The following is a 24,251-nucleotide window of genomic DNA, read 5'->3' as shown; positions in this document are numbered from 1 at the left end:
AAACTTTTTTATCATGCTTCAATGATAGCTGCCATTGGCCTAGCTGACACTAGAGCAAATTACCCTCGCCCACAAGGCACTTCTACAATGTCCTGTCTACAGTGGCACATCAACAATGGCACACTTTGAGTACTTTAATCTCGACTTTTAGCAAGACAAATTTGTATCAAATCCTTAAGTCTGTACTACTCTGAAAGACTCATACCAAAATTATTTGTAAACTTATAATTTTGTATTATACTATATACACAACCACCCACTGAGCTTATACTTTGTATTAGTATCTGATTCTGCGGTACCTTAATTAATCAAACCATTACAAACCTTGTTTCAAATTTGTCTTCAAACCATGATTGTAATTACCCTGTCTTATGTAGCTTTACTATATGCAAGCAATATATCTTGAATCAAAATATCAGATTAATAGAACCATTGAAAACAAATATTAATGCTTTAACAACATTTGATGTGTCAGAAGAGAAAAATATGTTGCAAACGATGCCAGTAGAGGAGTTAAGAACTTATTTTCTTGCATTGTTGTGTTCCATACATTTTTTATGAATTGCTGTTGTCAAAAGTTTGGTACCACTGTAGTGGTATCCTTTGATGCTGAATGCTAACTGACCTTGTCACATCCAGTGATCACAATCTGTCCTCAAGTTACCATATTATAAGCAAGCAATATGGTGGCACAGAGTCTAGAGTAGGTACTTTAATGTGTATTCCTAAATGCACAAAATACAACTCGATAATAAAATTTTTAGGCAATAACACTAGAGATTGTTGATCTAGGGAATATCCAATTGCTTCTGGGAGATCAGGAAGGAATTTATTTTTCCCTCTGCTAGAGCAAATTGGCTATGCTTTATATAGGTTTTTTTTTTCTTTCTCTGGAACAACTATTAGTATAGAATCTGTATATGGAGGTTTTCTATTTATTTATTTATTCTGTTTATTTTTTTGGAAATTGATGGACTTGTGTATTTTTTGAACCTTGGCTAACTATGTATCTATGTAATATACTTCCTAAACCTCCTGTATTATTACAAATATATACTTTATATTAATTCTATTAGCTTACAATCTGATAACTGGTGCTCTTTATTAAATTAGACTCACATGTATTGCAATTCAGGGAAAAGTACAGCCAAAGCCCCTTTCGCTGTAATTCCCCTGTGGCTCACAGGAGTGCAGTTTGCATTGCACTCCTGTGACCCATTTTCAACCAAAAGCAGGCTAAATCCCACTGTCGACTAACATCACAGAGCCGGTCCAGGCTGGGGAAAGATCATGACCATATGATCAGGATTCACCCAGGAGCCTGGACAACCAGCTTGCTCAGCCTCTCAGTGATCCACTGAGAGCCTGAGCCATCCCTTCTCATTCCCTCCACAGCCCAGTGCTCCAGTGAGTGCTGGGGGGGCAGAGCAGACAGCTGTGACTGACAGTCACCGCATTGCTCAGCATGGCAAAGCAAACTGAGCAGTCAGTGGTGTCTGATCACTCAGTTCTCATCCTTAAAGCCAATGGAGGACAGATGCAGCATGAGATAAATGCTGAATCCACCTAGGTAAGTATAATTTTTTAAAAAGCCCCAAACTTCTCTTTTAATAAAAGTCAGTTTAAGCTGCATTGTCAATTGTACATTGAAAACATATGAATGTTTACCATTCTGAGTATCTTTTGTACTGCAGTGGATTTTGCACTTCTCAGTTAAGTAAGTATGATACAATGCATATGCTAGACTAATACCTCTTACACCATCGTATAGGATAGTTGCTTAGTTATTTTGCAATTAGCAACAACTACTTTGTTACACCCCTTATCTAAAGTAATTACTTTTAAATGTACTTTATGTAAAGGGATAGCAACAAAATTAAAGGTTTGGAGGAAAAGGGAAAGCCAGAAGGTGGCTTTTGAAACACTGAAAATATTAAACTGACCTGTGTTTACCAGGCGTCTGTTGTGGATATTTAGCAATAAATATAGACTATGTCAGGTTCGAAAGCAGGCTTAATTTGTGTTTTTTTCACGGCTCTTAGATCAAGCTACACTGCAGACTTAAGGCAACTTGCATCACTGAGTGTGGATAAAATATAGTGCATTATCATACCTCCCAAGAGTCCCAAATAGACAGGGACAGCAGTGGAGAACTGTACAATGTCTGCAATGTGCAGATTTTGACCAGGTAGAAGATGTCAACTTATGAAGAAATGGAAGCAGCAGGAAGCATTGTAAATAGTCCTACCCTGTTGTGTTCATGGAGAGAGAAATATTTTTCCAGCCTCACTTTCTACTAAAATTTAAAAGTATGCAGTGTGAGGTAATGAGGTAAGGTGTGGTCCACAAAGTAGCTGCAGCCAGCTACTGAGGTGTACAACACAGGGGCAAAAACTTAGGGGAGAGGAAGGGGGCACAAAATAGTCTCTCTCCCTATTGTGTTTATAAAATATCCCTAAATGTTTGGGTGATAAGTAGCTTTCCATGGAAAAACGTTTAATCTAATCTATGTATGAACTTTGTGGTAATTGTAAACCCCTACTCCCATGTTTTTTTCAGGGGGAAGTACTGTATATACATCTGCTGACCACCGTTTTAAAAAGGGTTGGGGCTTTCATTGATCACCAGTGTCTGTGATCAATGATGGGGACTTCCAAGACCATAGCTGACCAAAAAACAGGCATTCACAAATTTTGGCACACTGACTGTCAATGTCTGGGAAGGGGGAAGTGGTCTTAGTCCATTGAACACCAATACCTTGGAAGGGTGGATTATTTTGTGGGTACAGGGAATGCAGCATACATGTGTGGTGTATATTAGGAGCAGGATCTGATTCATCCAATATTCAGAATTATTTAATCACATCAACTTTTTGCCACCATCCCTAAGGTGTCCCTCTTTCTCAAGTTCCAACATTGGGAGCATACATTTTTTAAAATTTGAAATCAGATAAAACAGCTTATTTATTAGCGGGTGTACAAATTGCAAATAATATTTTACAATTTGTTAACATTTCAAAAGTCAAGTGCATTGTAAAAAATAGAAACCTATTAACAATGCATTTAATTAATACAGTATAGTGATTTCTGTATCTATACCAGACCTATAAAACTACTAAAGATGCAGTCAAATGAAGCCTCTAACTTAGTGGAAGAAAGATCTTATTGGGAACTCACAGGTTACAATACTGTAGAAAACAGACTACCTTTTACTGCATAATATCTGTTATGTTTGAAAGTATGTCTTAGCAAAATATGGCAGGAGTAAAATGTTATTGATTGTTTAGAATGATTGCATGTTGATAACACACCAGCACCTGAGTGTGCACAGCAGTTTCAAAGAACATTTTCTTCAGTTATGGATTTCTGTTTTTTTTAAGCTGATATGCAAATTCAGAAACCCATAAGATGTTAAGCAGTTAGTTCAATAACTGTCAGACCATAGAAACCTTCCAGCCATTACACGCACGAATAGCAGCCTCATACAATAACAGCCTCATACAAAGAAAAAACATTTTTTAGAAAAATATTAATCTTTCATAAGTAAGCCTGCAGTGTTTTCAGAATAATTTAGGAATAATTATAGCATATATTGCATAAGTCTAGTTAGGGCTACTTCTTTTTAATAAATTCTCAATATTTTCAAAATTTGGGTAGTGTAATGTCATGATACATATGACAGTTAAATTGAGAAAATAATAAGGTTTATTCAGCAATTAAATGTGATTTTTTACAAATTACTAACTCTTTGCAAATGACTAGACTGCTGAAAACTGTTGGGCAAGGCTACCAAGTCTTCTTCAAGTCTAACTAGCCTCCCTGTTACTAGTGGACCAGCAGTGCCTAGTGTATGTATATATCAAAAGTAACAGTGAGCACTGCACAGACGTTGACAAAGGACTTAAGAAGGGTGAGCTCTGCTCCACCAAAACGTCTGTCCCATTACAGATTTTGGATGATCCTCACATTAGTCAAGTCCTGTGGAGTACTCGTGGTTACTTTTGCTAGAAAAGCAGTACACAGGCTTTACTTTTCAAAACTGTAGTATGTATGTGTGTATACACAGACATACACACACAATGGTGGCAGCAATTAGAAGTGGGTATTGCTACAAGCCCAAAAACTGTATGTTCAGGACACTAATAGGCATATTACATCTGCTTCTGCTAGATATTGTATTAGCTATATCACTGCTGCTTTGCCAACCATGGTAAATCCCATAATACTTCAACTTCTGTTGGATAGTTTATTGGTCATAATACGATTATCTTATCTGATGGATAGCAAATGCTTCAATATTCTAATAAATCAGTTAATGTAAAACTGCATATAACCTACATATCATAATATAGTCCTTGCACTGGTTCCTTCCTAAGAACAACAGCTGTGTTCTTTACATTTTCTGGATACTAAAAAATTGGCCCCATGGAAACAAATAAATAAAATGGAGGGGAAAACTGGACTATAAAATGGGACAAAAATGTTCTAAAAGCTGTAGATATTTCTTTTAAGTATAATATACAGTAGCATCTATACACATTTCATAGTTCTAAATGAAATATTCCTACGAGTATCATACATTTTCACAAATTAGAGTTTGAGTAGGAAACGTGCACACTGAGCATAACTATCAAATAAAAATGTGTTCATTGTACTTAGTCCCTCAAAGATTAGGCACAAAAAGAATGTTGGGACAAGGACATCTGCCCATCCATGGTAATGTAACTGGGGCATATTCCCATTCTCAGTAACATAACTGGGGCATCATGGTCATTATCATATTACAGGGAAACACTAAACTACCCAATAGGATGCAAATTCATATCAGGTCTTTTAGTTGTATATATCAGCCTATATATTTATGACTACACTAATTAATCTTTGTTTTAGTTCTTTAGTGTCTATTTTTATGCTTCTGGCAAAAAAAAAACCCCACGTATTGATTCCTATTGCACTGTGTGTTCAAAGAAAGCATGCTAAAACTTGAAGAAATTAGTAATTTGTTAAAATGTGAAGCATCTTTTAGCTAGAATAAACAAAGCACCTGCTCTATGGCCTTGCTGTGTTGTACATCATTCAATACTAAAATGTGCTTAATATTTGGAATGTGGATAGCTCTCTAGGTGAAAATTAACTTGTAAAATATTATTTGCCAGGTTTTCTGTTTAGTTTGCATTTGCCCAGTTATATCAGAGGTCTGGGTTAATCTCATATTGCAGGTCACAGAGCTGAATGTGCATGAAACTTTGATACATATACATGTACCAAAGTTTTAGACATAATTTAAACACCATCTGCTCTGCCTTTTAAATTTACATTTATTTACCCCACTCAATGCATGTGCATGTTATCTGTTATACACCTTTATGTTTCTAATATTAGCAGGGGAACATTGGGTCTTTCTTATCTTTCCCAGCTCCTTAAAGCTGAACTCCAGGCAGATTTACAAGACCATAATTTAATCCAGCAATGCATTCCATAAAAAAAATGAAATATATAGTTTAAATTTAGGTAACATAAGTAACTACATATTTATTTATATTTTTAACAATATCTCTATGTATATAAATTTTTAAAGCTTGATTTGCTTGTACAATACAATACCAATAAGCGCAATTGATGTGATTTACTAAAAGGAAATAGGCTGTTTGCTTTTCATAGGAAGTTGCACTTTGCCAAAGTACATATTGAATGAGGTGAAGCTTTGCTGACTTCCATCATTCAATCAACTACAAGCAAATATACTTTTTTTATTTTCTTAGCCTGTGATTGGGTATTTCCTTTCAAAGTACAAATTCCCTTGCAGTGCTATGGAAGTACATAGGAAGGTGTGAAGTATGCGATACCAACATTTACTAACAACTGGTGGTATTTACCATCAGCTTCCAGGGGAGGAAGTGTATGGGTGGATTTGACCCTGATTCCCCAAATTGTATCAAATAGTTGGTGTTTATGTCTGAGCTCATAAATATGTTTATACAAAAGAAGGTTGGAATTAACCAATTGTTTCTATTCAGCTAGTGAGGGAGTTTTATGTCAATCGTATGATCTTTTCAAGATAGAAATATAGGGGTCACAAGAGAGTCTTGGCATCTTTAGGAATTGTTAGGTCACCGGGTATACCAAGAAGATTAGTGGGCCTCAAAGCAGTTGAGATTAAGTTGTTTACTCTCATCCAGAATTCATGGACCTTACAAGTGCAAAAGCTATGAAAGAACTCTGTGTTTCACCACAATCTTCAAAGCAAAATGAAGAAGACTGTAAACCCAATATATGTTATTTGGCCAGAGTATAATGGGCTTGATAAAGTCATGTCAATTGAATTACTTTATCTTAGAATGATATTATAAAACCCTGGTAGGTGTCTTTGAACACATTTATTAATGTATTTATTAGTTATTATTTATTCATTTAGTGCAATCCTATGTACTGTAAGACTAAATCTTAGAGAGGGATGTACAACTATGTGTGCCAGTGAGGGTTCTGTTGTTTTGCACAGTGCTGAAAGGAAGGGAGATCAGAGTGGCAATATATGATGCTCCCTCATTGTTCATTCAACTGATTTAACCAGTTCCCATTGGCCGTATGCATATATGCGGCTTCTCAGTGGGTGGGATTTATCACCAAGGGGCCACATATATGCATCCCTATGTAAACATTTTATGTGCCCTGGTTCTCCCAGCACAGTTACAGTAAATAGAACCACAGACACCACATTTGAAAAATATGTGGCCAGTTTTGTCTTTAAGCTTCATGTTTCCTGTGCTTTCTACTATTTGCTTGAGATCTTGTATAACAAAGAACGTTGCACTTTTCTCTTGCTATAGTTCATCTAAACTATGCACATCATTGATATGAATATTCTTTGATTAATTAATAAACCATAATACAAAAATGTTTGTCACTTTTGGCTCCCCTTTTGAAAGGGCAATGAGGCAGTTTGAAGGAAAAATGTTGTCCACTATTGCTCTGCTTGTACCCGTTTAACTCTTACCTCTTCTGTCCCAACTTTTTAAACCCCAGCATCACATTTCCAAGAAATGTGACACTGTCATTCAGGGCAGTAAAATAATTTTTTAAAAGCACATTTGGTTTCCATCTTAGTCCCTTATGCTGTATAGTGAAAAGTGTTTAAGATGTGGATTTTAGCTTATGTTAAATGTATGCTTATGAAATATAACATTTGCATGTTATCTCCAGCTACAGCATACACGATAGCTATAACTGTCTGACTACATTTTCCCATGTTTTCACAATCTGAATATTTCTCACTGGACATCATTCTTAGGTGAAAAGAAAAATTATAAAAGGTATAGAACATTATAAGTTACATTATTATTTTTCCTAAATTGATTATTATGCTATCCAGAATTAAGAAAAATTAAACTTGTCAGAGGGGTGGATTTTCTTTAAGAGTGAACAGTCATATCTTTGCTCTTAAACCTTGCAGAATATGATGGAAACTGTATGAGAGATAATAAAATTTCCCAGCCATACTTCTGACTTACACTTTTAAAACTCTCCAGGCTTGATCACCGATGGTAGTAGCAATCAGCTTTTAAGACCACATAATCCCTTTAAGAGACTGTTAGGTAATCAAATACTGTAAATCAGCATTATCTGGATTACAAATTCTTTTTTCCAAGCCGATAGACCTAAGTAATTACCATCAGCATTTTGCTGCAAAATAACAGCTATTGAATAATATTGCCTGACTGAATAATTGTCTCATACTATGCAAATACAAATTTTATATACAAAGATTATAATAAAGCATGAGAGTGTAAAGCATACTTGTAGCTATCAAAAAATTAAACCATTGCAAAGAACTGAAAAGGGCATTTCATGCTCATTCAATGTAGGTGTGAGGAACCCAAAGGCACATTTCTGTATAACAGAATGAGGACACTACTTAAATGGGAACTATAGTCCTAAAAATATTGTTAGTGAGTGAAGTTTGTGGTCATAAACAAACATGGGAACATGCATATTTGTTCATATGCAGGTTGTTTTTTGCTTACTATTGTTCTACAATGGTTGTCCCTCATATGTTCATGCAACTCTAGCAGACAATACCTAGCCAATTATTCTGACTCCATGCAGGCTTAAAAGGAAATTTTCCATATGAAAAATATGATTTCTCAATAATGGATTGGATCAAGTATGTACATCAGGAATACTGGACTTACTGCATCTGCTCCAATCAGTGACCTAAAGTGAGCAAGGGACAGCCAGGCAGCTAGCATTTCCAGAAGAACATCAGCAATAGAAGCACTCATTTTTATTTCTAATCTAAGTCTAATTAACCTTTACAGATTCAAAGCACACACAATGCCACAAGAACATATACCATGTGGCTTTTGATTAATCTTTAGTTCACATAAGGTGGCTTGAAAGCAGTATTATTATCTATGACAAGAACTGGGCACTTTTGTATGTTCCAATAATGCTGTGACTTCACAATGCTTATATGTGCCCTATTAATAGGAAAATAAGGATCCTCGCAAGCACACCTTATAAAGCAACAGGCATTAAAGGCATCTGATGCCTGTTGCTTCATGTGAATAAAGGACAAGATTATCACTATGTCAAGGTGTGCTGGTGAAGACGTTTATTTTCATATGATTGTATGGTGGCTCCATCCACCAATTAATTAGCTCATTGCCCTTCCAAAAGAGGAGCCTCTAAGCAGTGCAACGCATACAATACAACATCTATGTGACCTATTAATTCATAATATGTATATTTTTAAAGGTCTGCTCTAAAGCTGAATTTCAGTCACCTTCACTCTTGAACAGTACTGAAATTGCTTACTCTCCTGCTTACTCTCTTGTACTGAAATTGCTTACTCTTACTTCCCCAAAAAATTAGGGCTTCTCACAATATGCATTGGATGCTGCAGGAAGTCAGATAGAGACCACCTCATTTCCTGGCTACCATCTATTCATTAATGAATTTTTATTTTTGCGTAACTCCTCCCAAGGACCTGCCCACTGCTTACGGCTCTTGAGAAGTACTGAGGCAGGGTGCTGTGATGTATTCAGGGACCACCCTGCTGGCCCCTCTCACCTGCCATGATCTTTCCTTATTGCATAAAGAAGTACAGAGATCCACTAAAGTTTGGGTCTAAAATAAGGTATATAATTAAAAGTAAAAGGTTTTAATAATTAGCATTTAATTAGGAGCCAGGAAAGGCAAATATGGGCACAGTAAACTTCAGCTTTAATCTTGTGGTTATCTATTACCCATCCCAATAAGGAACTGTCCAGTGCTGAAATTAGAATACACTACAGTTACAGTATGAAACAGGCATTTAATATAAAACTGTTTTGACACACAGTATAATGTTTAATCTGTCAAGTAACTGTTATATAAGGCACAAAACCTAGAATGCATACTAGCTTTAGCCTATATAAAAGATATAATGATCAGATGGGAAAGGTGTTACCTGTCATGCTGCCAACTAATCACATTGATGGCCCAGGAAGTTTACTCTGTATCTTTTTACCTGGGTGTATGGATCTAAATACAACAAAATAGGCTGACCACAGCAACATAAAAATATTAGTATTCTAAAAGTAAATATATCAAAGTGTATCAAAGTATATAATTTACCTTTCAATGTTTATAAGAAAAAAGTAAGTTTAAAATATTAAACATATGTTTACATGCCATTAAGAAATACAGCTATCTATATTATAGTAACCAAAAGACAAACTCAAAAAGTACAGCTCAAATGTCCCAATGGATTGGTCCTGCTGGCTGTCTGTGCTGCTTCCAAGTGCTGGTCAGGGTATGCACTAGCTTGTCAGGAATGATCAGGACTACAAGATAATGGCACCACTACACTCTATCTAGACACACTGATGATCAAAATTATTTTGAAATGGTTCCTGCTTGGCTCCCACCCATGACAAAACCCCCTGTAATGTGCTTCATCCAATTTCAGGCTTAATCATAGAGGCCTCTATGATTAAGCCCAGAATTGGATTAAATGTATTATAGGAGTGTTCTCCCATGGGTGGGAACCAAGCTGAAGCCATTTTAATATAATTGTGATCATCAGTGTGCCTGGACAATGTGACATCAGGCGCCATTTTCCTGTAGTATCTAAATAATAGATTTTAATTTCAGCTGCTAAAATTTATTTCCTAAATTAGGAAATCTACCAAGGACAGTGTCAAGGTGCTGGCATGTACATAATGGCCAGGCTTATGGTTTGGTTTAGACTGTTTCAGAGTGCTAAAATAGCAAAGGGCATCATGCTGAAATACATGCCTCAGAGCCAGTTACCAGATGCCATGCTCTGTCTTTCAAAAGCTGTCATCTGGGATGGCATACAAACCAGTTAATACAGAAGTAAGCAGACATTAGCCTTAATAGCAAGACCTCTGTGTCCTAAAATGCAGACTGCCAGCAGTATTGGCTGCTTAGATGGTTTAATACAAATCCCATCATGTCTCTGCCTCTGAGAGTCATGCCTATGACTGTCAGTCTTGCAATTCCTCATGGGATCTCTAGTTTTACCACCACTGGACTGCTGAAGTTGCCTACCACTGAGTTAATACTATTCATCCATATGACCTCCTTCTACTGTCTACAGCACTTTGCCATGTACATCTAAGTCATCCATATGTTTCCTCTGCTCCTCCTAAGTACTGTACATGGAAATCTAAGATAAACTCCCAGTTTTATCAGTTTCAAGTAATTTTCCAAAATGTACCAAAGCCTGATCCCCCCTTTCCCCGTATTCCTATTACTTTGATATATATATATTCTGCATCTCACCTTTTAAACTGTTCTTCAATGTACTTCATCCATCTCTATCTGTTTTAATCCTTTGCTACACAACCAATAATTTATTATGTTTGTTCTATACACAACATTAATATGCCCCCATTACATTGTGGATTATAGAAAAAAACTATACATATGACCTGCATATCCCTAATAATATATAACATTATAGGTAATGTTTCCTTCTCCAGTGTGCTATTTACATTGAATATTTATGTACAGTTGCAGTTCTCACTTTGCTTTGGTATACATATTAACTGATTCCCATCCACCCTATAGCAGAAATACTGCTACAGGGTGGCACGGGTGCACAAAATCATGTATATATACACACCTGATTTTGCATATCTGGGTAGGGGGCATGCACGAGGCACATGCGCCCTACCCGTTCCACCATTCATGGCCGCAGCTGTCAATCACCGAGTCCCAGCCTGTGATTACTCGCCAGCTCCCGGTGATTGCTGAGGATCTCCGACGGGGAGGAGAACTGTTTGTAAACAAACCAGTTCTCCTCCCTGTTAGCTCGTGCACACTGCTTTTCATGGCTGTGCACAGCACAACCATACAAAGCAGAGTGTTTACAGTGAAGAACAAACACACGGCCCCATATTAAAACACACCCAGCACACAGTTAACCCTTTGATCGTCCTCATATTAACCCCTTCCTGCCCAGTGCCATTAGTACAGTATCAGTGGGCTTTTTTTTAGCACTGATCACTGTATTGGTGTCACTGGGGATGTCAGTGACACCAAATCAGTTCCCCCCAGTGTCAGAATGCCAGCCACAGTCCCACTATAAGTCACTGATCACTGCCATTACTAGTAAAAATAAAAAATTCCAGTATATATACCGCCATTTGTAAATGCTATAACTTTCACGTGGACCAATTCATTTACACGTATTGGTAATTTTTTTTAGCAAAGACATGTAGCAAAATACATTTTGGCCTAAATTTATGATGAAATACGTTTTTTTTTTACTGGACATGTTTAATAGCAAAAAGTCAAAAATATTTTTGTTTCAAAATTGTCGATCTTTTTTTATAGCGCAAAAAATAAAAACTGCACAGATGATCAAATACCACCGAAAGAAAGCACAATTCGTGGCAAAAAGGGTGTAAATTTAATTTGGGTGCAGCATTGCATGACCATGCAATTTTCAGTTAAAGTAACGCAGCGCCATAACACAAAAAATGGCCTGGTCAACAAGGGGGGTAAATCCTCAGGAGGACAAGTGGTTCATTGTAATGTTTCACCCCTTGCTTTATAAAAACATGAATAAAATATTGAAATGGAAGAAAACAAACTGGGAGGGGGCAGGGCCTGGTAGTGCATAGCATGGAGCATTTTTGAATCAACAATTTATCAAAGTAACCATACTCTCTTCTACACCAATCCACTATGGTAAGTACTCTGCTAACTTCTATTACATGTTTAAAAGTTTGTAGAAATGGCTTGTCTATTTTAACTAGCCTATTTTCGCTTAGAAATTGTATTGGGTTAATACAATTAGATTTTTTTTAATGTGAACCCCTTGTATACAAAATTGAAACAAATAGTAAGAATAATAAAATAACAGTAGGGTTCAAAGACCCTCATATATTGTTCACACATTTGCTTAACTGGAGCAACCAAATTATCCCAATAATAGCTTAGTAAAAAAAAAGTCTACTTTAAGTCAGTCAAAAATGCTATCACCAAACTATAGGAAAAAGAACCAGGTATATGTACATCAACTTACTGACATAAGCTAAACACAGAAGGTGTTGACCCTAGAAAATTATATCTTTCCTCTTACTGATAACCATAAGGAAATATAATGCTATAGTTTTGTACATTCATCTGAGATTTCTCTTTATTTACTTGGTTACTGACATCTGAAATCTGTTTGTCCAGGAATAAATCATATGTTTATTTTAATGTAAAGCAGTTTAGTTCTAGCCATCAATTTATTTCAAGTAAATTGACTTAAATTGTAACTTTCTGTTACAATTTTTTATAGGAGAGAAAAAGTAGAAATGATGAACAGAACATTACTACAACAATTTATAAGAGCAAAGCATGGCAACAACAAGGTTGCATTTACATCAAACTTTTTTTAGCCTATTAATTGTTAAAAAAATATCTTGCAAAGCGCCAAAACATAAAATTATCCTGGAATTAAAAAAATTATTATTTTAAGGCTATAGTTTTATAAAATATATGTAGAGGCAGAAGTAGTTATCTTTACAAAAGGTTGAAGACAACTAAATTTCCCAAAAACATTTTAAAAGGTAAAATTATTGGTATAGTAGACCTTTAAGTGTTATTACAGGCAAACAGCTAAATACACTGGTAGAAACATATTTTTGAAAGTCTTACCTGGCAAATGTATATTCCTATTTCCTATGCACACAAAGTTCTAATTTTAACACACCTGCCAGACAGTGTATAAGATCCTGACAATTCACATTTCTTTATGCAGTCAAACCAATATAGTTTGGTCAAAACTGGATTGGATAGTTACGAAGGAGTGACTGATGAGGTCATCTCTGTACTCCCTCCTCCAACCTGAAAGATCCATTTGTTATATTCACAGCACTGTTCAATGCAGTAAAGCCATTTTGGCTACGAGTGATGCCCTTTTTTCTCCTAGTGTAAATGCTGATATGCAGTGGTTTATAGTACTGGATTACAGGGACTACTATGCAAAGACATCCTTAATATCATTAGTAATACAAAGTATTTGTGAATGCATAATTGGATAACATATTACTAGTTTAATAAAGTTATTATAGACAGTTATCTATGAAAGATTTCATTTAACCAGGTCATGATATAGGTAATAATATTTAGTTACGTTTGATTGAACTTTCTCTGTAATGTTAAAGATGTACCACTCCAGCAGTGAAAACCATTTGGAAGAGCGCTGCAACATTTTTTACATTACAAACCAAGTCTACTTAGATGTGACTAAATGCTACTAATAATTATAAACAATGGCTACATTGTATCTGCTATCACTTTTAAGACTAATGTAGACTACAATGTATTTAGAATTACTAAAGCTATTTTATGTGCAGAGTCAAAACAAAACCCATGTAAACCCTTCCACATTACGTAAACTGTGGTCCTTCAAATCCCTTTTGTGTTTTATGTTGCTACTTCATTGCCACTTAAATTAGGCACAATCTTATCTTATACAATACTTATACAAGAATGCTAGATGCTTAAACAGCTGAACAAAATTAAATGTTAAGAAAATAGAAAAGCTACTTTGCTATGTTATACTATAATCTGAGCAAAAGGCTTTTAAATAAGGTGGGGAAGTCTTGACTACCCTGGACCTTATAGGCCCAGGAGCAGTTGCCCCTTTGCACATGTATGGCAACATCTGATTTCAGTGTTGAATCAATATCTTTGGTCCACAGGTCATTACACCTTACACAAGAAACTTATATTTATGAAGCAATGTGCAAACTCAGTTTTAGGCAACCTAGTCCTGACACAGAGAATAAATACTGATCTCACTTAATCTGTTTGCAGATACTTTTTGTCCACATGCACTTACTCCAGTGTAAGTGCTCAGGGTTGGCTTTCTGAAGCTGACAACAGTGGACCATGCCTGCACAATGACCATTGGTACAGCCACTACATTACCATGTTAAAGTTTAAGAGCCTTTAGTGGTGGGGTGTACATATTTTTACTACTGTAACCCTAAACTTTAATTTAAATAGAACCTGTGAAGCTAGAGCTATGAAAGCTGCTACTGGAGGATTCTTGTCTTAAAGAGACAGATTCCATTTTTGCATCCTGGCTTCACCATTTAGTAAGTCACCTGTAAAAAAGCATGCACATCAGTAATTCAGATTTTAGGGGCTGCATGTTTTTTGTAGGTCATTCACTTGCTAGAAAGTGAAGCAAGGGTCAGGATGAAGGTTCAGATCCACAACTTTTTAATACTAGTTAGCAGTATCAATGGCCATATTTCTATAATCCGCCTAAACTTTTATAGCCTTCAGCAAAAATAATAATAGCTTCACCCATATTCTAGTTAGGTTTTTCCTAACAACTAAGCTTCACTGGTTTATATGGAATATACTGCACTACTATGAGCAATGTCATGACGTATCCATATAGCAATGTTCTAAGAGCTTTTAAAAGCACACAATAATTGCAAAAAATCTAGATTCATGGAAAGAGGTGGAGATACCCTGGAGATATAGCTGAAGAATATATAAGACCCCAAGTCACAAGATCAATGTTGAACCAATAGGAGGGCTATATTAATTCAACAGAGGCAATTATAAAAGGAAAATCCTGATGCCTGTTTCCCAATAGTTGACATAGATAACTTTCAACAAATTTTAATTTATGATGTGCATGCCTTTTTGACATTTGTGAATACATGCAATACACTTTGCATTTTTTCTTTAATTGGAATCTGGATGTGTGCAGACAAGTATGCTGAAATGTTGATAAATGTAACAATCTTTAATCTCATTTGAGCTATTGTCATTCACCTTCTAAATGTGTGGGGCTCATGGAAATATAACATTTGCCATAACAAGCCAGTTACCATGCACAAATAAAGATGGAATCAGCTTCATTATCGCAATGCAATGTTAATTAAAGGAATGTTCTATGTGGGTGTACATCATTTTTACATAATGACATGAGGTGAGTAGATAAAAAAAGCAGCACAGAAGCTATGCAATGTGTTTTGCCCTGCTTCATTTACTGCTGCACCAAATATAATTTAGCACAGAGATAAGAAAAAATAAACTGCTGCTGGATTTTCAAAAAATAATGTACGCAATAGAGATTTTCAACTAAACTGTTGATAAAAATAACTAACTTTATTGGACAAGCTGATCGTTATTAAGGGCTGGTTAATCTAAATTACACTTGCCCTTATAGCTTAATAGCATTCACTAATATGTATAAAAAATAGCCCACTGCTACATGACAGCGATTATTTTTCTTTATAAATGTCAAGGATAGTGTTCTAAGGGATTGCAGAACATGAACCCAGCTGTGTGCCAGCATATATATTCCCCCACAATGTTACATTTCTCCCATATAATGTCCCAATGTTACCTTCCTCCTATATAAATTTACAGTGATTTGTATTAAAACACTTTACTCTTGTTTGAACTATTATGACTTGGCTTTCCTAGAATTTTATGTGGCTTCATAAAATGTTATATATGGTTGGTAAAAGTGATTTGATAGAACTTATTAGCAGACATTTTTGCATCTTATGTACATGCAATTGCCATATTGAAGAGTGTAATATTTTTCTTGTTCATTTTCTTACTTAAGTGTGAGCTCAGCTTAGTTATATTCTCTACAGCAAGAATAAACACATTTAATCCACAACTTTTTATTAGTACCTTAAATGGTTGTTAATTTTTTCTCTACCTAATTGGTCTTAAGAAAAATAGCCTAAAACGTGTGTTCGTTAATTGCTGAAAAATGTACCCTACTAGAGTTCATACCATGTAGCAACAGAGAGGGCGCCGACACAAACAGTAACTCCTCCCACTTGTCACTTGGCAATACTGCAAAATTTAAATGACTATAACACTTCAGGTTAAACCTGGTATTGCAGCTTATCAATTTGTCAATACTGGTGCTCCTTTGACCACTATTATACCACAATGCACTATACATTAATAATACTATATTATCAGTATAGTGAGGGTAGTGGGAAGGACACTGAAATAGGTGCTCAATTTTCCACTTAAATAAGCAAACTTTTGATATATTATTTTATGGAATATTGGCATTGATTCATTAGACTGAGAAAATGTAAAGCAGCGGCATTGTGACATAGAATGATATTGTTTGTCAGGCCACTTCAGATCACCTTAATGCTATTGGAGGTTGAAAAATAAGGGCCATTACAATTTTCACAACTCTATAAGTATACTGTTTGACTCTAGTCAATAAGAGAGATACTGTATGAAACAATTTCAATGAACGTAATCAAATTTAAATGTTTACAAAAAGTACTGAGTTAAAAAATGTTTTTTCCTCTACCCTATTGCCTGATGTACTATACTAGAGGAAAAAGGATTGTGGAATTCAGGAGCCAGTCAGTTCAGGTTAAGATCCAGCAACCAGTATTAATGAACCAGGGAACGCACAAAATGGGCTCAAATACTTTCATGCCAGCTGTGATTTAATTTTAGGAAATGTGTTTCTTACAATTTCTACAATCCTAATGTATTTTAACCAGCGATTGTAATATATGAAAAACTATTCTGTGCTGTAATTTTAGTCACAGTTGCACTGCTGCTACAAAGAAAAACGTATCACATTTAAATCAAACTGTCCTGCCATGACAATTCTAAGAACATCAACTCTTTTACAGTATATTAGCCATGGTAAATCCCATATAAAATTACCACAAAGCTCTTTACAGCATTCTCTGAGATTTTACTACAAATATTACTAATGGTATTAAGATCCCACAAATCTCTGGAGGACAGGCTTCAAATCTACTTAGCCTTAAAAAAAATAGTAAGAAATCCAAACTGAAAAAAGTCTTTTATTCCCTTGTCTTTGTTATTAAACAGGATGAGCACATTCCTAAAATAGAACAAAAGCATTTTATTAAAACTGTGTCATAATGATTAAATGCTAATGCCATCCTCAACAAAGGATATTGCATGCTTAATTGCTCTGTTCAATATATATTTGTGTCGAATTTTTTAATTATCTTGTATATTTGCACACATTCTGCACAATCACTTTGTTAATTCGTCATTTGATATAAAGGGGAAAAAAGGTAATTTTCCAGGTAAAGAAATAGCATTCTGCTCTAATATAAAAAGGAACAGACCATTAGTGAAATGGATGTGCTAAGTCTCAGGTGGGGATCCTGCTGAAATTCTTCAGCCATACCCCGCTGATTGATTGATGTAACATGGCTAGGTAATGCAGATCCAAAGTTCTCTCTCATAATGATGGAGGAGACCAAAACATTCATGCTGGGTGCACATTAATCTTTGCATAAAAAATAAATTAGACGAGTTATGGTTACACAGAGCTGCAGTCTTTCACCCTCATTTGCCTGCCTGTCATGTATGACTTTAACACTTTGTATGCAATTGCTGTGGCTGTTGCCTTTAACAGAAATGAATAAATATTGGATGAAATAATGATGCTCATTAGGAAACTGTCTAAGATGTATATCCTTAGTGGCAATATATATTTTGGTTTTTTTTCTTAGGTGCTACAGGGACTACTACAACAATAGGAGTGTGTATCAAATACAAATATAATGCAGCTACACTTATTTTCCATAGTTACTAGGGCTATTGCAAAAGTACAATATTTATTAATTGTCAATCTACATTCACTAATCCTATTTCCATATCCTTAAATCTGATTGGTTGTTATGGGTTACTGCATATCAACAATGTCTTATTAAATGACCCATTTTGTGTTTAAGAACAATTAGCACCCCAATGTGTATTCTTGGGAGCATGCAATTCTACACCAGTTATCCAAACACACATATTTTTGTAAAACAGTAACTGCATAAAGTGACATTTTCAAAAAACAGCTACAAACATAATGACAAAAGGATGGAGAACAATCACAGGGATTAGGACTTACTTGAACACTTGCCATTATGTTACCTAAATGTATTTGATCATGTTATTCTTTACAGCAAATAGCTGCCATTTCCCCTTTTAAAAAATAGACATCTCCTTTTTTAAAAATTGAGAAACCCGCTGCTACTGTGGTAGGAATGAATAATTGCTTTAGTATTGGGCTATTATATTTAATCATCCTCAATGTAGCCTGCAAGGGGCTATAATGTATTTCGAACCAATTGACCTTGATAAGCAACAGGGCTTGCTGCTCTTTTGCACAAATATATGTCACATCCTGCAATTGTGACACTCTCAACCTAATTATAAAGATTTATTGCATTGCATATAGTTTGCATATCCCTCAGATTTGTGTAACCCCTTCGGTAACACATTGACCTGCAGTCTAACAGAGCTCAAGCAGTTATGAAGACATCTGTATGCACTATTAAATTACACAGGTCATTATTTCCCTCATACATTTAGTTATCTTGATCTTTAACATTGCAATCAATTGTATTCAGCAAATGCTATAGAATGTTTTTAAATTCAAAATTCTATATTTAATGTTTGCTCATATCACTTTAAGAACTACAAAAGAAACTTTCTAAATGCAAAAATATCTAAGGCTGATCATAGCTTCTTTGTTTCCAATATTTATATAGACATGTCTCTTTACATATAATTACACACAAGCACAAAGACATACCTGGAACACAATTATTAGTCATAAAGGTGTTCATAGAATTAATGAAAATATTTTTCCCTCATTGTACAAATGCCAAAAATAAAGAATAGTTGCCACCTCTTAATGTGTTTAATGTAAATTAATGCGTCCATTGTTTTGAAGATTCTAGGTTAAAATGCAAATAATGAACACATAGCTATGGCAATGTACTACTGACAGATGATTGACAATGGGTACTATATACACTACACATATGAAGGATTACAAACCTACTCAGAAATAATCAGATTTTCCTGAAGCATTGAAATTGCCTGGATTAGGGGGGAAAATATTCCTAAAATGAACAGTTCATTGTGACTTAAAAAAAACAATAAATGGACTTAAATCCCTTTTCATCCCCATTGGTGGAAGATCTGAAATTAAAAAGATTAGATCTTTCCATGTCAATCATAATAGGCTTTATGATGAATTAATCTCCCATAGCACCATCATACCTGTAGCAAACATTAACCCTTCTAAATAATTGAATTAAAAGACTTGCGCATGTTTGTGAATGAAAAGATCTCCTTCTAGTATTGTGGTCTGTTTTCATCTGCATGCATTACAAGCCAATAAAATACTCTACAAGAAATAATTTTGTGATATGCAGATGTCAGTTGTATATTCACACTAAATTTTCACTAAATTAGTATTCTTTGAAAATAGCCATAATTTTACATTTACCTTTAAATTAATTCATATTAATACTCCCAAGTACAGATATATTTTCTGTTGATGCATTTTGTTTCACTATATAGACTGTTTTCAATCAAACTCTGTAGCAATAACGACGTTCATCTGCAGTAGCAGTAGAGGGTACCATCTGAAACTAGCAGCAAGCCTCATTAATTTTTAAAACTATGTGACCTTGGTACATTTTACAGAGTGTAAATATAATCACAAATTAGATTGTGGAACACTGATGTTTAATATTGCATATGTACTGTGAACAGCATGTTCCTGTGTCATATATTACTGATTATTATGCATGCTGTTAAAGTAATGTTTGAATGATTGTGTCTTATATGAATCAAGTCCTCCAGGCTTCCTAGCCAGCTTGGTTACCAAGCATAATGTGGGTTGCTCTATTTTATTGTGTTTGCTCACAGGCTTTTACCACCATATGCAAAACAATGTGTTTTGAAGGTAACTGCATTGTCAACAAAGCAAACCATAATGTTCTTAGCAATTGTAAAATTATAACTCAAAGCTACTTTACACATCAAAGAGAAAACAAAATCAGTAAACTTGTCTATTGTCCTACCTCCATGCTGGCCTGCCACCATGGAGATTGTATCTGTAATGTGTTTTACTGTGCCTGTTACAGCTGTGACACTAATCTGCTTGTGCAGAGCAATACAAGGGGGTGGAGGAAGAAAAAAGTGATAGCCTGCTGACTTGTAGACTGGGAACCAAAACCTTTAGGCCAAGTCAAGGCTGAATGGAAATGACACCAGTAAAAGCTTCAAAGTTCTGTCCTTCATCAAGAAGGTATGCAGTTTTCCCCTCTTTCTAATGAAAAGTAGACTGTCATTAGGGATTCTCGTTGATCACTGTCTAACAGAGGAAGACCTTATACAGCTTGCTGGTGTCTGCCAAGCAACCCAGAAAGCGTACAGGTAACTATTGTTCCAGAGGCAGACATGAATCCAATCAGCTCAGGCTCTGACAGATCTCAGCAAGTAAATGCCAGGGCTTTGCTTTTAACTCTTAAATGACTATCTTATCTTGTGTTACCCTCACTGGACAAAAAATAGCTGAATACTGCAATAGAAGGCAGTTAGTTAATAACAGATCCAGAAGACAAGGTACGTACATTGTACAGTAAAGACATAACAAACACCTATATTTTCTTCACTGTGTATTTACATTCCCTTGTAGTACTATTATCACCTTTGCTTAGAATAGCATATCTGTGCTTCTTTACACCTGCAGAACATTGGTGTACTCACAATGATCTCTTTAGTTACAGGTCAGGTGCTTCTGTTGTATACTAATTTGAAGGATGTTTTATTATAAAAATGTAATGATAATAAATATCCTGATATTTAACGTAATGCATCAAGATGTAGGTTAATTTCAGTGTTCTAAAGGAACCATAAGTGATAATATAATAAAATAAAATCATGGTATTTTAGAAACACCAAAGACAGATACTATACTATGCCACATAATGTTATAATATACACTCTAGTATTAATTATGTGACCTATTATTTAAAACAAAACACATCTGCCATTTATGAATTTTGTATCTATCACCATTATAGCTGTATACATCACTTTAAGGTTATTAGTTTCTATAGGAGTGAAGTAGACAATTGTACTTAAGCCTTCAGTATACATTACATATATACTTGACAGGTCTTATACAGAATCGTATAAGTCCAGTGCTCTTACATATAAGTAGGGTTATTATTTGCTAGGCACATAAGGAGAATAGAGAGATGATTGTAATCCTGTTCAGAACAATACACATTTAAATGGAACAAAAGCAGATGTACAATAGCATTTCACAATAAATGACACATCTTGTGACCTGCAGGACCTATCCAATTCACAGTTAGGGTAGATCAATTAAACAGCCTAGTAGTTGTGCTACATGCATTTGCAGAGATTACTCCTCTACATGCACAAAGCCTCCAGGATAGTGTGGATATGGATACTGGAAATACTGTTTCCTTTTAGAAAACTATTGTGCCATTAGCATGCAGCTTTAAAAAAAAAAAATCATACTTAATTGAAACTGAACAGTTCTCTTTCAGCAATCTGTGTGTATGTATAAAGCAGGTTTTCATGTGTTGCTCTCAGCTGCTGATTTTACAACCTAAGGGAGATTGCTTTTGTGAGCATAGCATGGCTTTATTGTCAGAAAATAGGCACCACACTTGTATTTCAGCTTTCTAACCCCAGATAACCCTATACTAGTTAAGCTTTGCACTTGGTTTGACAACCAAAAAGCAAGTACTGGAAAAAGTCAGTGCATATAATAATATCATCTACAGATTATAAACAGACTAATAACCCTGCATAGCATGATTACAAACAATATGTTATTTATGGGCATTGTCTTCCCTTTTGTAAATAAAATTATTTTTTTAAATACTGTACTTATAAAATGCCCATGTTATTTGGGTTAATTCTGTATGATTCATATCCTTTTACTGAATAATATATCTACACCCTTCTACTATATAACAAGGTTATATGATTTTTTGACATTTTTTATTTCAATTGAATCCCTAGACTAATGACTCCCTGTATCCTATAAAGCAAGAGAGCATTATTTACTATAAAATCAGAGGCTCTGGTGTGTGTGCCCTCCCTTTTTGGTTTCTTTGTGAAAATAAATGTATAGAAATCACAGTCTATTACCCACACATACAATAGGGGAGATTTATTATTCAGAGCAGATCTAGTAATTATGGGACTCAAAGCATACTTGCTCAAACAGTGATTTGGAAACAGTATGATGAATGTGCATTTGCTTAGATTAATGGACCGGCTATACTTTGAACTTGTTGCTGAAAAGAACTGGGAACACTTTGTGTGTATTAACTTTACAGTGCATCCAGCCAACTCTGGCGATTTTGGATTAGCAACTGATGCTAATCTGATGATCTTTACACAGTACACACTAAATGTTACTTTCCAGCAGTTGTTGGAAATAGGAGATTTCTACTTAGTAGCTTTACTTTATACAACATGGTCTGGAATTTCAGGACTGAAACATGCAAAATACTGATCATAAACCTAATTTCAGGTCCTTTTCAATCACTCACCTGTCTAGGTGCTCTTCATTAGGTGTAGCTGGTCTGGAGAGGCCATGTGTGGAGTAGGTTGATGGAGGAAACACCACATTCAGAGCTGCTGTGGTCACTGCATCATGCTGTCTCCAATCCTCTTCAGCACAACCTACAATTTAAGTTCAAAACAAAGCATTATGTCTGAATATGTGAGAAAATTCTTAGAAAATCATAAACCCTACATGCAAAAACGTAAAAAAAAGTCGAAAAAAAAACCTCTTTGTAACATGAAGTTTAAAAAAGGTCTTGAGATTCATAAAGCAATATGTTGAAATAATATGAAAATAAATGATGCTTATTAAATTGGTCTTTTCTATTTTACAGAAAAATGATGTTTTGAAAAAAAGTGTTGATTTTATAGGAAAAGCACAGGTAATCAGTGATATGTGCATTGTGGAATGCATATGTCTTACTTACCATGAGATATGTGCTTTGGTTTCTTGCGAGTATGTGCAGAGATTGGCTGGCTTTCAGGCTGAGTGGAGTGTTTAGTCCCCTCCAGTTCTCCGTGCTGCTCTGCTGCAGGTGTGCTTAAAGAATGACTGGCTTTGTCTTGAGAGAAAGACAGTGGCCTGTGTAAGCCAGGGCTCTCTGCGTAGTCTGATGATGCTGGTAGAAGTGGCAAACTCCTAGGGGGAGACAGGTATTTGCTGCAGTCTGCAATCCAAACAGGTTCATTTGTGCTCTTATAATGACAGTCGCCTTGGTTTTTCTGTCTCGAACTGTCTGTGCACTGAATCGAGGGATGTCTCTTCTCCTTAGTATTTATTTGCTTCTGGATTGGAGGGAGAGGTTCTGAGTTTCTCAGTCCAAGATCAAAGGCAGGCATGCAATTGGATGATGCACTGTTTTCTGACTGGCATTCAGTTCCCCGGGTTGCTGCATTGCTGAAAAGCTCACTGTGGTCTTCATTCCAGGACCCAGGAGCTCTGTGTGATTTAAAAAAAAATAATTATTTAAGAAGCAGACTAGCTCTACACTCCTCCCCTCATCACATTCTTGTTTTTCTAGTGAAAAACAGTAACTATTTCAGCAAAGGGATCACTTAATAAAACCAAGGTCGGATGATTTGAAAATGGCATCATCTATGGTAACAAAACAATAATGATAACATCATACAAATTTATGAATTTTATTTCCCTGCAGTCACAAACATCAGACATTTACTCTAGAAAGAAAGCTGTTAGATCCTTCCTCCAGTTTCCATAGTGATTTCATTTTTCCCCCTTTTATCACAGATTGGCTGTAGAGCGGCTTGCCTTTGTTGCTTAAAAGGCTTATAGTACCAACTGTCAATATAAAGAACAAGTAAACACAGCACAACGAATACTGCCAA

At 35.4% G+C, this 24,251-nt stretch overlaps 1 protein-coding gene across 2 annotated transcripts in view; it reads right to left on the bottom strand.

The window, feature by feature from the left end:
• LOC149471954 (dynein axonemal heavy chain 3-like) overlaps window positions 1-23,838 on the bottom strand; it is a 156,249-nt gene extending 132,411 nt beyond the window's left edge. For both annotated transcript variants that reach the window (XM_089651965.1, XM_089651956.1), the window contains exons 1-2: window positions 23,333-23,838; window positions 22,892-23,024 (exon numbers count right to left, since the gene is read on the bottom strand). In XM_089651965.1, coding sequence (XP_089508091.1) covers window positions 22,892-23,024; window positions 23,333-23,744 — 545 coding nt within the window. In that variant the 5' untranslated portion in view covers window positions 23,745-23,838. The remainder of the gene's footprint in view (window positions 1-22,891; window positions 23,025-23,332) is intronic.
• Between the last annotated feature and the right edge of the window lie 413 nt (window positions 23,839-24,251).

Source organism: Staurois parvus, unplaced genomic scaffold, assembly GCF_062004578.1.
Source record: "Staurois parvus isolate SC_StPar_1 unplaced genomic scaffold, SC_StPar_1.0 ptg000025l, whole genome shotgun sequence".
Taxonomy (NCBI): Eukaryota; Metazoa; Chordata; class Amphibia; order Anura; family Ranidae; genus Staurois; species Staurois parvus.
Note: the sequence above shows the minus strand (reverse complement) of the source record. Positions and strands in the feature narration are given on the sequence as shown.